The sequence below is a fragment of the Nannobrachium achirus genome (assembly GCF_963921795.1).
Source record: "Nannobrachium achirus genome assembly, chromosome: 1".
Lineage (NCBI taxonomy): Eukaryota > Metazoa > Chordata > Actinopteri > Myctophiformes > Myctophidae > Nannobrachium > Nannobrachium achirus.
Genome location: NC_137810.1, coordinates 10,962,786 through 10,976,839, shown reverse-complemented (window position 1 = coordinate 10,976,839; position 14,054 = coordinate 10,962,786). Strand labels below are relative to the sequence as shown.

General features: G+C 42.5%; 2 protein-coding genes across 2 annotated transcripts in view; one reads left to right on the top strand and one right to left on the bottom strand.

Annotated features, from left to right (window-relative positions):
* Positions 1-2,046: 2,046 nt before the first annotated feature.
* LOC308286075 (capping protein, Arp2/3 and myosin-I linker protein 3-like) overlaps positions 2,047-14,054 on the top strand; it is a gene marked incomplete at both ends in the record, with an annotated part of 99,902 nt that continues 87,894 nt past the window's right edge. The window contains 1 exon segment of the mRNA XM_080727035.1: positions 2,047-2,140. Within this exon segment, the coding sequence (XP_080583161.1) occupies positions 2,047-2,140 (94 nt within the window).
* LOC308283585 (neurogenic locus notch homolog protein 2-like) lies at positions 3,015-9,808 on the bottom strand. The gene is made up of 7 exons (XM_080724022.1): positions 9,561-9,808; positions 8,764-8,807; positions 8,437-8,577; positions 7,076-7,163; positions 6,599-6,739; positions 4,910-5,166; positions 3,015-3,955 (listed from the first exon to the last, which is right to left on the bottom strand). The coding sequence occupies exons 4-7, from the start codon at positions 7,110-7,112 to the stop codon at positions 3,854-3,856; spliced, it is 537 nt and encodes a 178-aa protein (XP_080580148.1). The 5' UTR covers positions 7,113-7,163; positions 8,437-8,577; positions 8,764-8,807; positions 9,561-9,808; the 3' UTR covers positions 3,015-3,853.

Genomic DNA, 14,054 nt, shown 5'->3' with positions numbered 1-14,054 from the left:
CTCCTCTGCCTACAAAATGATGTCATACTTAACAGCCCCATTGGACATTTTGGGTAACAGGAAAGCTCGCCCCCAAAAACACACAAGCCCCCGCGCAGAACTTTTGCCCCCAGTGGCGCCCCACTTGGCGTGGAGGCTCGAATATTACTACAGCCCCGAATATTAAGCTAGGAGATGTCAAACATGGACGAGTAGGTTCAGGTGGCCAGAAATACCTGGTGGGCCCAACCAATCGAGGGCGTTGGCCGGATTTGTGGGTCCGACCGTTCCAAGGTCGCCGGATTTGGCCCGGGCAAGTGTGCTTTAGGGCGGGTGTTCTTGTATTCCTCATTTCGTGGCATCCATTATTTTACTTTTTAAAATTGTTTTACAATTTACAATTTAGGCGTTTAGCAAACTTACAATAAGCAAGGTAATAATACATCAAATGAAATGCATAGAAATAGTAGAAAAACATAGGTAACCAAGCACCTATTCAGTAGAAACTTTATAGAACAAAAAAATATAAATAAATTCTATATTAATTATGTGCAGGCATGGTCATTGAGGGTAGGCAAGTGCAATGGTAAGTGCTATGGGCTAAGATGGAGTCTGAAGAGGTTTTAGCATGACAGCATAGGCCTATGTATTGTATTGTATTGTATTGTATTGTATTGTATTTGTCGCATTAGGCTGCTTACTGTAAAGTGTTGCTGGTGTGTAAATTAGCTGTATCCATCTTGTGACAATGTCCATTGTCCATATAGTGTGTGCCAGCGCCTACGTCATTGTAGTCCTTAGCGGCCATTTCTTGGGTAAAAACACAGGTGTTTCAATTGTTTGATTGCATAGAACTAATGCTATAGTCTAATCAGAACACCTGTGTAAGGCTGTGTTTACCCAAGAAATGGCCGCTCTTAGAACTACATTTGGCACACCCTATAGGCTCATGCTATGCTCTGATAATCTTGCTCTGTTTTACTAACCTGCTTTGCATGTGCTCTTTTCTTGCTCTGCTGTGAGTCATGTGATGCTATGTTGCATGTGTGTTATTGATTGGGTGTGCTGTATGTCTTGCTGCATGTCTGGCCCACATGCAAGTTTCCTATAGGCTGGCTAGCCTATTAAGTTTAAGTACCTAGTGCCATTATTTCATTATGATCAGCTGTCTGAGCTGTGGCAAGCTCACAATGCATTGCCATATGCAACCTTTGTGAGATTAGATAGGCCATTCTCACCATAGTAACACGCCATAGTAAGAAGAGGTATGGTATTATGGATGTATGGGGTATAATAAAGAATCAATATAATCAATCAATCCATTATGCAATTGTTGTCCTTTATCGTTTTCAGACTGAGGAGAAGGCGCAGGGCAGGGCAATCCCCATGTCGGCCTATTTTAATTTCCTTTGAGCCAGCCAGACTATAAGAAATCCTATAATTAGAAGGAAATTACAGCTCAACGACTATGCCATCATGACTCCTTCTCGGCATATTGTCCTCCTCATCTTCTTCACCAAAGTAGCCAGCTTTATTTTTTTCACGCATCACTAAGCTATTAATTACTTGCTTGCATGCGTCCCGCTGTCACAGGTAAAAGACTGCCTCCTCATTATAGTAGGGGGGAGGGGGGGGGGGGGGGTCGTCAAAGAGCTCCATCCTCTCCTCTCCTCTTCCCTTCCCTCCCCTCCCCTCCCCTCCCCTCACCACAGAGGCGTCAATTGGGTATGGCAAGCTATGGCACCTGCCATACCTTGGCTACAGGGCGGAAATAATAAAATGTACTTTTCATCGTGCCTGTTGCTAAGGTATGGCAACATGACTGGTGTCCCTCGCGCGCGTGCAAGACACCAGTCATGTTGCCATACCTTAGCTTTTGCTGAACTGACGCCACTGCACCAGCTCCGGGCTCTGAGAGCCAGGAGGATCCATACGGTTCCTCTCAGGAAGCGGGTTCAGCATCAGCAGCATCCAGTCGGATGATGCTCTATAGTGGAATGCATGTGAGAGACGCGCTCCGTTCAGCTCGTTATTGAGAGAAAGAGATAGAGAGATAGAGAGAGAGAGAGAAAGGGAAGGGGCGGTGATACAGGAATGGACATGGCTTCAAGGGAGATGATGACTGCCTCTTGTTTCATTACTGTAACCAAGGATATTACAGGTGGGTAAAATATAGCGCCTTTCGTTTTTTTTTACCCCACATCTCTCTGATCTTTTGCGGTGGCCGTGATGATCATCCTCATCGGCTCATGCTCGTGTGCGCGCGGGTCGGATGGATGCTTTTCCACCGTGCATGCATGCCATGGATGGATCCGACTCGAGGCTGCGACTGCCTGGCCGCACGCATTAACATAAGTCACAAATTGTCTCCAGCCAAGCTTTCTGGTTAGGAATTTAGCCGAATGAGTTGGTTGTAATGTGGCTGTGTTGTTGTCAGAGCTTGTTGTGCAGAGAACACAGCCCTCTTTGAAAATGGCCCTCGGGAATATCATGGGATAAGAATCTATCCCAGCCTTTAGGCCATAAATGAAAAGGGGCGTATAGTGGAGATAATCGCGTGCGTGTAGGGCTACTCGTGGTGGCTCTCTGTGGCTCTGCTGGCTGGCGATGTGCTGCTGCTTGTCATTATACTGTATGTTGTTGGACAAGAGGAATTGTTCTTCAATCAGCCTCTGAGCTGAGCATCTTTGTGTTTGTCTGCACTGTCCACCCTGCTGAAAAAAACAGCTAAGACCAGCTTAAGCTGGTCCAGCTAAAACCAGCTACTTTTTGCTGGTCTTAGCTGGACCAGCTTAAGGGTAGGTTTTCACCGCCATCTTGCTTTTTGACCAGCTTTATGCTGGTAGGTTTAGCTGGTCTATGCTGGTTTAAGCTGGTGTTATTAGCTGGTTTTGGTTTAGCTGGTAGCTGGTTTAAGCTGGTATTATTAGCTGGTCAAAGCTGGTTTAGGTTTAGCTGGTCAAAGCTGGTTAAAGCTGGTAGCTGGTATAGCTGGTATTATTAGCTGGTCTAAGATGGTTCAGGTTTAGCTGGTCTATGCTGGTAGATGGTTTAAACTGGTATTATTAGCTGGTGCTGGTCTAGGCTGGTTTAAGCTGGTAGGTACATTAACTTTGCCTGGAAAGGATGCATGGTCATGGTGAATTTCAGCCAGGTTCTCACAGCACATGCCATATAAAAACAGTATATAAAAGTGAGCAAAATCATATATCAATTTCATACATACATACATTTATTTAACACAGCTTACAAAGAACCTCAAAAACAACATTCATAAATAAATAACAAATAAATACATAAACTTCAAGATCTGTGAGAACAGTTGTGCTCGTCAAATTTCATACCTAATTTGGTTTAACCCATTTAGGCCTAACCTCCTAAATCAGAAACTAGCCTACAAAAACAAATATGTTGCAACATACTGTACATGTACTGTAAGCCCCTCCCATACACTAAAATGTGTACCCGGCCTGAATGGGTTAAAGCTTTACGGAGCAGCATCTTCACATACATTTGTCGTTTTATCTTTAAACTACTCCTTTAAGTTACTACCCAGCAGTACATGAGCAGTTATGACCAATGATTATTCCATCGGGAGTTACTTCCACAGCAAGTAAATGAGGACTCTCCCTTTTTTTCCCATGGATCTGTAGCATTTTGCATTCATAGAAGTAGCTATGAGCGTTAAGTCACATACATGAGTTTGTGTGTGGATAGTTGCGGCCCAGTTGTGTTTGTGGGTGGATAGTTCTGGCCCAGGCCTGCTGCAGTCTGCATTCTCTCTGTAGTTCATTGAACTTTGCGGTGATAACGCAACCATTGCCATTGTCCAGGGTGAGATATCTGCAGCGCCTCTACATCTTTTGTCCTTTCTTTAGATGTCCTTTTTTCTGAAATGAATCTCCCCATAGCCGTCTTCCTCTTGTAAGATCTTCTGCATTAATGGTCTTCTCCTGCAGCTACCACTGGAATCAGTCTGAAAGAAAACAAACAACAATCCCCACCAACAAAAAAATATATAATTAGAGGAAAGAAAAGATGAGTATTAAAATGTTTTCATTTACCTCTATTGTTTTATCGATTTTAGTGCGTACAAGTGGCTAAATATGTAATTTTAGACACAATAAGCTGTCAATTTCTTTGTTACTATTTACACCAGCACCTATTTTTATTTTATTTTTTATTTTATTTAACCAGATAAAAACACATTGAGACATGATCTCTTTTTCGAGTGTGACCTGGCCAAGAGGCAGAAATAAAAAATTACACAATCCTTGCTTACATACAACTTACAAGACATCACAACAAAAATAGAACATCCATGATACACAAACAGATACCTAAAAACTCCAAAAATACAAAGTGTACACTAAATAATAAACTAGTTTGCAATTCACAGGTAGCAGTACACGCACAGTGTGCCCAATGTACCCAAAGGAAGAGATCACAGAGCAAATTAATTACAGGTCTGAAAAAGTGCAAGCGTTTGTAGGTCTATAAGTCACATCTGCCCATGAAAAAGTGTAGTTTTTTTTAATGTCCAACATATTTGTATTTAACTTCGTTAAGTTAACATGAGTATAACTAAACACATTTTAAACTAAATCAAAGTGTTACATTTCACGATTCCAATTCAAAAGAAGCAAAAATAGCATATCTACAATAGCAGGCTCAAGTGGTTAAATATCTAAAAAAAAAAAATGTTTTACATGAATCCAAAATACACTGATGATTGTGCTGTCAAATTATGAAACTATATGGAATCTATGAAAAGGTTTGGGGGGGTCCCTGCTTCATCTCTCCCTCAACTAAGGGGCCCTTGGCCTGAAAACGTTGAAGACCCCTGATCTAGTAAGCATAAGCGGTTTTGCATAATAAAACTGTAATCACGATGTTAGTTCAACATGGAATTCCTATGCTATTCTCTCACCTGGAAGACTCCCTGCATGCGTCGGCGGACACGGCGACGTGCAGCGGGGTTCTGCCCATGTGGTCCAGCAGCCTCTTGGCGGCATCTGCGCTCTCCCGTGTGGTCGGTCTGCACCGCCAGCGTGGCACTCTGGGTGATGAGGTCCGAGATGATGCTGGGGCCCGGCTCGTCGCCTCCGCTCTCCTCCTCGCCGTGCAGGCCGCACTCTGAGCTTCCTCCGGTACGCAGAGACGCCAGCATCAGCGGGATGATGCTGTCTGGGGGAGAGGATAACAGAGGGATACATGGTTCAGCCGGGGTTCATCTGGAGGAGTTAAGGTCGTTACACACTGCTGTGTTTTTTCTGCCGAATATAGGAGCGAATTTCAGAGCACTTAAATAAAGAAATCAACCTCACGTTATGTTAATCACGATTGCACACTCCCGCCCAATTCGTATTTATTTTTCGACCACAGGGTCCCTTGCTCTCTCTCTCTCTCTTTGCCCTGAAAAAAAGTATTTCGCAATGAAAAAACGCAGCAGTGTGCAACCAGCTTTACAGTACATTTTCTATTTATTTCCAAACCTTCAAAATGTAAACTATTCTGTTCTCCCCAATTGACGAATTGGGAGTCATTCTCCCAGTTCCCTTTGAACTATGCACTACACCAGGGGTGGGCAACTTTGATGATTGAGAGGGCCACTATATTTCCACTGTCACTCCAGAGGGCCACATTGCATATTGCTACGTCCTACTTTGTCATTCTAGTATCTCATACAAAAGAAGCAAAAATAGCCGATCTACAAGCTCAAAACGCGTCGTGCTGCAACACATTTTGAGCTGTAACACTTTGATTTAATTTAAAATGTGTCGCTGGTTTTCCATGTATGCACTACACACTCCCTGTTGCTTCTAACCCCTACTGTTGGTCTTGCGGAGCACGTATAAAACTACATGCATCCTCCGATGCACATGGAGTCACTGATCGTTTATTTTCACCTGTCAGTGAGGTGTGCATAACGGATGCTATCCCTCATGATTCTACTCCTCTCTGAACTGGTGCCCCAACCAGCAAGGTGGGAGTGCTGAGAGGCATGTAGTTTACCCCTTGCTTTAGTCAGTGTGTCGGACACCCAAATTTACAATAAAATGAACTATCCAAAAACAAATTCAAGGTCATGGCGATTGAGCCAACTGTATTAAAACCAACCAACATCCAAAGTGCTGACAATATCCTTACTGAATGTGTATTCTTTTGTAAATGGCCGTATTAGACCGAGAGAAGAACAACAGTGAAGAAGAAATAAAAAAAGGGGGCAGAATAGACCAGTTCCACCTGATGTGGGAAAGATTTCTTCTCCATGTTAATGTATTGTAATGACAAGTGTTTCTATTTGTATGGATAGCATAGCATAGAAATCCTCCTTCCCTTTTTATTTTTAGCTGTTTTTGTTTTGGACTCTTGTGTAGGTATTTGGTTATGTTGTGTTGTTCAAAAATCCAATAAAATATGAATCACACACTCACACAGTCTCACACAGTCTCACACACACACACACACACACACACACACACACACACACACACACACACACACACACACACACACACACACACACACACACACACACACACACACACACACACACACACACACACACACACACACACACACACACAAAAGAAGCAGTCAAAACAATAAGCCATACCCGGTCCTTTGACATTGACACCCAGACAATCTGAGTCCAGGTCGGCCTGAGGTCGGGTGAGGAAGAGGTCAGCAGCCTTGCCTTGCTGCAGCGTCCACTCTCTCCTCCATCCATGCTGGGCAGCAGAGGCCTGTCTTCCATCTGGCAGGGGTTTTAAATACGCTTTAGTACACATGGCTTTGTCTGTTTGTCCTGTGTCTGTCCGGACTGTCATTGGTCAATTGGTGTCTGTTTGTATGGCCAAGGTCAAATTGGCCAAGGTTCGCGGGACGCTAAATGAAATTAACTCACTTCACACTGGGGGTGATTTTGACGTTCTGTATAGTATTTATGGGCTAGAATATATACTGGATGGTTAGCAATGTTTTTGTCCATGGTCATGTTGCGTTTTATTGTCTATTTTTATTTCACTTATTCTACCAATGTGAAGCGAAAGCCAAGTGTTCACAAGTAAAGTTTCTGTTCCATTCTTCTCACCTGTGGTTTCTTGGGTGGAACCTCCTCCTCCAACCATCTCTGACTCCTGCCTCCATCGATAAGGGCCCCGTCCTGGGTCTTAAAGTTCCTAAGCAGAGAGAATCAGCGCTTTCATTTCAAGCTACAACATATACTGTGTGTGTGTGTGTGCGTGCGTGCGTGCGTGCGTGCGTGCGTGCGTACACACACACACAGAGCAACGTGATTGTTTTATCAAAGGAGCCCTCTAAACCAGTGGTTCCCAAACTTTTCAGGCCGCGACCCCCAAATAATCATATCATTTACCTGGGGACCCCTCATCCTGACAAGCACTAAGAGTTGAGGAATTACATTTTGTATGTGAAAATAGCAGATCTATATGCTCTCAACGCTCGAGGCGATGTGAGCATGTAGATCGGCTATTTTCTAAATTTCAGCCTCTTATATTTTACAATTTGACCAATGTTTAATTTGTCATTTCAGAGGTATTAAAAAGTCCTTAAATTGTCACATTAGAAATATACATTAATTTAATCATCTGGGGACCCCCCCAAAATAATTATGGTGGTCCCGACCCACAGGTTGAGAACCACTGCTCTAAACAACAAAGGCGTTCTGTAAGAATAGCAACAGAAACCCCTCATCCATCCATCCATCCATCCATCCATCCGTCCACTCACTTCATTCCAAAGTATAATACAATAGAAACATGGCAAAGGGAGCAATGATATGGTTTGCCCATAGGCTTGTGGATTCAAAGCTTTCTGCTGTTTCTGTAACTATTTCTGTGTACTTCCAGTTTCTGTGTAGAAAAGAAAGCCACTCATTGCATATGTGCTCACTCCATTCTACTTGTGTGGCGTGATGTAGGCATATCTAATTAATATTAATGTTTGTTTTATATAGATTTGTATCAGTGGGCCGTGGTTTCGCTGTACTTGCAGCCAGAGAGCAGACACTTCGTCAGCAGACCACCTGCAGTTACACTCACTGTGGTGTCTGTTATCTGGTTCTCTCTCACAACTTCAAGTCACAAGTCAGACAGTTCTTTAGATTTTAGGGTAGTTACTTTCTTCGTATTTGGTGTTTATCATATTAGTATTTTCAATGGTCGTTGACTCGTTCCGAGCCGAATCACCACCGTGTTTACATGCCGTGGCCCTTGAGAGAACGCTGTTATGCGGCTGCTGATTATTAATCAAACTAATAACAGGCTTCTATGCATGGCTGTAGTTATTTTTTTTAAGGTGACACTGTGACCCGTTTGCCGTTCGGTTTTGTCATAGCTTTGTTTGTTTGGCTCGGCAGCAAATGTGTATTTCTGGTTGAAATATTGTGCAGCCGAGACAACATCATAATGCTGACTTTTTCACCAAACATACCTCTCAGTTTCAGTTGCGTTGGGGTGAAAGCTGATGTTTTTCAGCAAATCCTGTGGTTTTCAGGACAGCTTTCCCAAAAATTTCACCGCTTGCTCCTTGACAAAGAGGGAATATTTTGTATGCAACCCACACCACCACACCCTATGTGGATCAGAAATGAAATAGAATTTTTAGAAATAAGTAAACTATCGTGACTGACACTTTATGGATGACAAACTTGGCACTTAGCTGAAACAGACACATGACAAAATGGCTTATTATGGAAACTCAAGTCATTTTACACAGTTAAATAGCCTAGTTAAGAACACAAAACAAATAATGTATTACCTAAACCAGGGGTCTTCAACGTTTTCAGGCCGGGGACCCCCAAACTGATGGGGAGATGGAGCAGGGAGCCATATTTTTTATTTTATTTTAAACATGTACAAGTTACAGCGAGCAGGGTGGGCCGTACCACTACCATTTCTAAACATACTGAGAACCAATGTCAATAATATCAACAATCTGTCAAATGCATAGTAGTCATGTATTCAAGCTATTCAAAATGGATAGTCATGATTTATTGTAAAAAAAAAAAAAAAAACTTTTTTTTTTATTAAAGCAATAATTTCGCGGACCCCCTAGCCCCTGCAGTACCTCCGCGGACCCCCTAGGGGTCGCGGACCCCCTGTTGAAGACCCCTGACCTAAACAAACACAACAGAATGGGTGTATTATTATTATGAGCAAGCTATCAAAGCCACACGATGAAATGCAGTATCTCTCACTCTCTCTCACACACACTCTCTCACACACACACACACACTCTCTCACACACACACTCACTCTCTCTCACACACACACACACACACACACACACACACACACACACACACACACACACACACACACACACACACACACACACACACACACACACACACACACACACACGTAATTCAAAGTAGACCTATTATAGTTTGAGTGTATAAATAAACTCAAGACAATTCCAGCATTGTAGCCCCTTTTACGAACTCCCGTTAGCATCGCGCTAGCGCTTTATGCTAGCGAAAAAAGGGGTTCTGCACTGACTGACCGTCATGTTTCAGGGCTATATTAATAGTATTTCTGTGTGTCAAAACTCACCTTAAGATGTCCGCTTCTGTTCTCCTTTCTTCTATCTTCTCTGAATCCGGTTTATTGCTGTGTTTATTGCATCCAGCAGCGCGACGCAACATCACAACTCTGTTGACAATGACTAGAGACAGCAGAGCAGCGCGAGCGAATCTTGGCGCCTCCTCTCGGATAAGCAACCTAGAATGCACCGGGCGTGTCGCGTGCAAAAAAAGAACAGATCTACAAGCTCACAACGCGTCGAATTGCGCAGCGTTGTAGATCTTTAGATCTGTTCTGTCTGTAACCACAGCAACGCAGCTCGCACAGAATGCTCTCCAATGCATTCTTCTGTCCTATGATTCTGTCACTGTGTGACTGCTTTTTTTCTTTTCCTTTTTCTTCTATTGTTCTAAGTTCTGCTTTGGCTTCATCCAGGAAGGGAGTTTTCTTTATAATACAGTATCTGGCTTAAAGTCCTGTTCGCAATTTGGTGTTAGGGGAGTTTCTCACCTGAACTGAGTCAGTGGGTCCCTAGACATGAAAAATCACAGAGGTGCTCGTCCGCCATAGTGCCAGGAATGGCGCAAATGGCCAAATCAAATATGGCTGCCATCGGCTATGATGAAAATCCAACTTTTCTGTTTCTGGGTGTATATGCACATGTAATACCTCTATTTGGACTAATTGTGGTGTGGGGAATTCATTTCTGATATTGTTTTGACCATTTTGGGTGATTTGGACCTCAAAAAGTCATGGTCAAGGTCATTTTGCTATTCCGAAGACCGTGGGCCATAACTTGGCCATTGTTAGGAGTAAAAACAGGTGCAGTAGGTCTAAATCAACTAATGCTTGTATAATTCATTTCTGACATTGTTTTGACCATTAAGGATAATCTTGTCTTTGAAATATCAATGTCAATGCCATTTTTCAAAAACGATTTTGTTCATTACTTGCACTTTTATAGTATTTTGTGTAAGTTTGTTACTATTTTATAGTAAGTTTGTTTTGTTTATAACAAAAGACATACTAGTGAGAAATACAACAAGTAAGCATCCACATTTAACTTTAAATTGGGGTTTAAAATGGGTGTTTAAATGAGCAAATAAAACTTTTACGAATAAAAGTGACAAATAAAATTACACAACAAAATCACACACAAAATTAAATAACAATTTCCCTCAAAGTGCACCATATTGGGATTGTGTGCATGCAAGTTAGTATGAGGTGTTTTTACAGGATGGATTTGGCATTGTTCCATGGCAAAATATGATGCACAGAACTCCATCAGTGTCGAGTGTCTTGCTTCAGACATGGCAGGAGTGTATTAAAGTCAAAGTGCTCCTTCCATCCATCAGAGCTTGACATTGACTTTTTGAGGCAGTTGTCCTTTGGACAAGTATATTTCCCATTCACTTGTCCGGAGACAAAAGTCACTTGTCCGGATAAAAATGTCATACATTTAAATAATAACAAAAGGACGGCTAATGACCCCCCTTGCTCCCTCCACTCCATATTATGGGCACTTGTCCCGGACAACAGGACAAGCCTTTATGTCATGCCCTGTTCCATGTTCCATTGGTTCTAGTCTTTCCTCAGGTTCCTTGGCTGTTCAAGCAGGTGGCAAGAAATGCGCTAGAAAGGTGCCTTGTTGGTCTCAGCAGTTGTACTTCTCTGCTACCAATACTGTGTCTTGTTCTGTCAAGGTCTTTGCCTCTCCAAAGTTTGTTAGACATTGTACTCGGTCAGAAGCCATAACTACATGTTTAATCCTCACCTGGCCCATGCAGTCATCTCCTGTCTCCAAGGCATATGTGCCTTGATCACTGTCTTGGCTAGTGGTGCTCCAAGATGAGACTGCTTGATGCAGTGAAAGTGAGTCTCACCAGTGCCATACTGCTGCCAGGTCTCCTTCATCCCCAGTGCTTGGAAATATGGGGTGTAGTATAGCAGTAATGTGAAAGAGACAACAACTCTCTGGGGTCCGCTCATAGTTCCGACATCCCATTATTCTGACCATTAGGTTATTGAAGGTTAGGGATAGGCTTAGTTATAATGGAGGCTGTACATGCACCAGGTGTCAGCCTCCTCAATCCTATTCAAGATGTCTGGGATCTCTTCTCCACTAGCGACATCATCAACAGAGACAACAGAGCTGATAATGGTAAATGGACTGCATTTACAGTATATAGCGCTCTTCTCCAAAGCGCTGTACAATGTATTTCACATTCACCCATTAACACACACATTCACACATACATTCACACCAAGAAACCATGCAAGGTGCTCATCGGGAGCAGTTAGGGGTTCAGTGTCTTGCTTAAGGACACTTTGACAAATAAGCAGGAGGAGAAATAAATCGACCCTGGAACCTTCAGATTCCAAGGCAGCCGTTCTACCTACATCGCCACAAGCTTGAATGGACACCATATTCCGAACACACAGCTGGAGAGCTCTGTCAGTCTACTGTCCTATCGAATAAAGGCATAAAAAGCCCAAAAACAAATCTTTAAAAAAAAAACACAGCTGGAGAGCTGTTTGTTCTCCTCAGACACCCAGAATTTGTAAAGTTGATGAGGGATGGGTGCGTCTATCGACTCTGTTATCTCTGATGATGATGAGTGGCTCCCTGCAAAAGGGGCTGGAGGTGAAGAGATCCCAAAGATTGAACTAGATTGAGGAGGCTGTCACCAAGCTGCTGGTACATGGGGAGTCAACTGGCCCTATTATAACTAAACCTACCCATAACCCTAACCTAATGGAGGGAATAATGGGTCGCCAGGATTATGAGTGGACCCCAGAGAGTTGTCGTAGTGATACTTCCAAGCACTGGGGATTAAGTAGATCTGGTAGCAGTATGGCACTAGGTGTGCAGCGGCACATGCTTCTACAGCATCAAGCAGTCTCTCATCTTGGAGCACCACTAGCCAAGACAGTGATCAGGGCACATATGCCTTGGAAACTGGAGGTGGGGACTAAGCATGCAGCTATGGCTTCTGACCGAATACAATATCTAACAAACTTTGGAGAGGCAAAGACCTTGACAGAACAAGACAGCATTGGTAGCAGAGAAGTACAACTGCTGCCTGAGACCAACAAGGCACCTTTCTAGTGCATGTCTTGCCACCTGCTTGCAACAGCCAAGGAACCTGAGGAAAGACTAGAACCAATGGAACATGGACGGATGCAAGGAACACTTCGACTTCGGATATGGCTGCGTTGCTGAATACATCCTGTAAAAACACATCATACTAACTTGGATGCACACAATCCCAATATGGTGCACTTTGAGGGAAATTGTTATTTAATTTTGTGTGTGCTTTTGTTGTGTGATTTTATTTGTCACCTTTATTCGTAAATAGTCTTATTTGCTCATTTAAACACCCATTTAAAACCCCCCTTTAAAGTTAAATGTGGATGTTTACTTGTTGTATTTCCCACTAGTATGTCTTTTGTTATAAACAAAACAAACTTACTATAAAATAGTAACAAACTTACAAAAAATACTATAAAAGTGCAAGTAATGAACAAAATCGTTTTTAGCAAATGGCATTGACATTGATATTTCAAAGACAAGATTATCCTTAATGGTCAAAACAATGTCAGAAATGAATTATACATGTCAGCATTAGTTGATTTAGACCTACTGCACCTGTTTTTACTCCTAACAATGGCCAAGTTATGGCCCGCGGTCTTCTGAATAACAAAATTACCTTGACCATGACCTTTTGAGGTCCAAATCGCCCAAAATGGTCAAAACAATATCAGAAATGAATTCCCCACACCACAATTAGTCCAAATAGAGGTATTACATGTGCATATACACCCAGAAACAGAAAAGTTGGATTTTCATCATAGCCGATGGCAGCCATATTTGATTTGGCCATTGCGCCATTCCTGGCACTATGGCGGACGAGCACCTCGGTGATTTTTCATGTCTAGGGACCCACTGACTCAGTTCAGGTGAGAAACTCCCCTAACACCAAATTGCGAACAGGACTTTAAGCCAGATACTGGAGTATTATAATGAATGGATGGATGCATTAATGGATGCATGTTGTCTTAATGATATTATAATAATAATTATAATAATCATAATTTATTATACATATTTTATGTCACATACAAGAAATGTAAAATAAATACATACAAACAAATACATAATTTCTAGAAGCCTATATAATTTCCCTGAATTAGTGATATGTCTCAAGTCTATCCTTATGTGTAGAGGAAAATAATAAAAAATAAGGGAATGGATCATAGTCATTGAGAAAGTGATGTAAAATACTATTTCCAGCCAGGCCAGTCAGGCTAGATAGATTTTTAGCAGGAGACTCCTGATTGTCTCCACCAGGCCGAAAGGCATGGCCGAGACGTTTTGCACCCTGGCTGTGCAAACGCACTCCCTGGATTTTCGTGTGTGTGTGTGTGTGTGTGTGTGTGTGTGTGTGTGTGTGTGTGTGTGTGTGTGTGTGTGTGTGTGTGTGTGTGTGTGTGTGTGTGTGTGTCCAGAGCAGAACCTCTACC

What these genes read in the sequence shown, in the direction of transcription:
- LOC308283585 (XM_080724022.1), bottom strand. Translation starts at nt 7,112, where the DNA reads ATGGTTGGAGGAGGAGGTTCCACCCAAGAAACCACAG. An exon ending in TTCCACCCAAGAAACCACAG is followed by an intron (nt 6,740 to 7,075) that starts GTGAGAAGAATG and finishes AACCCCTGCCAG; the next exon opens with ATGGAAGACAGGCCTCTGCT. An exon ending in TGTCAATGTCAAAGGACCGG is followed by an intron (nt 5,167 to 6,598) that starts GTATGGCTTATT and finishes CCTCTCCCCCAG; the next exon opens with ACAGCATCATCCCGCTGATG.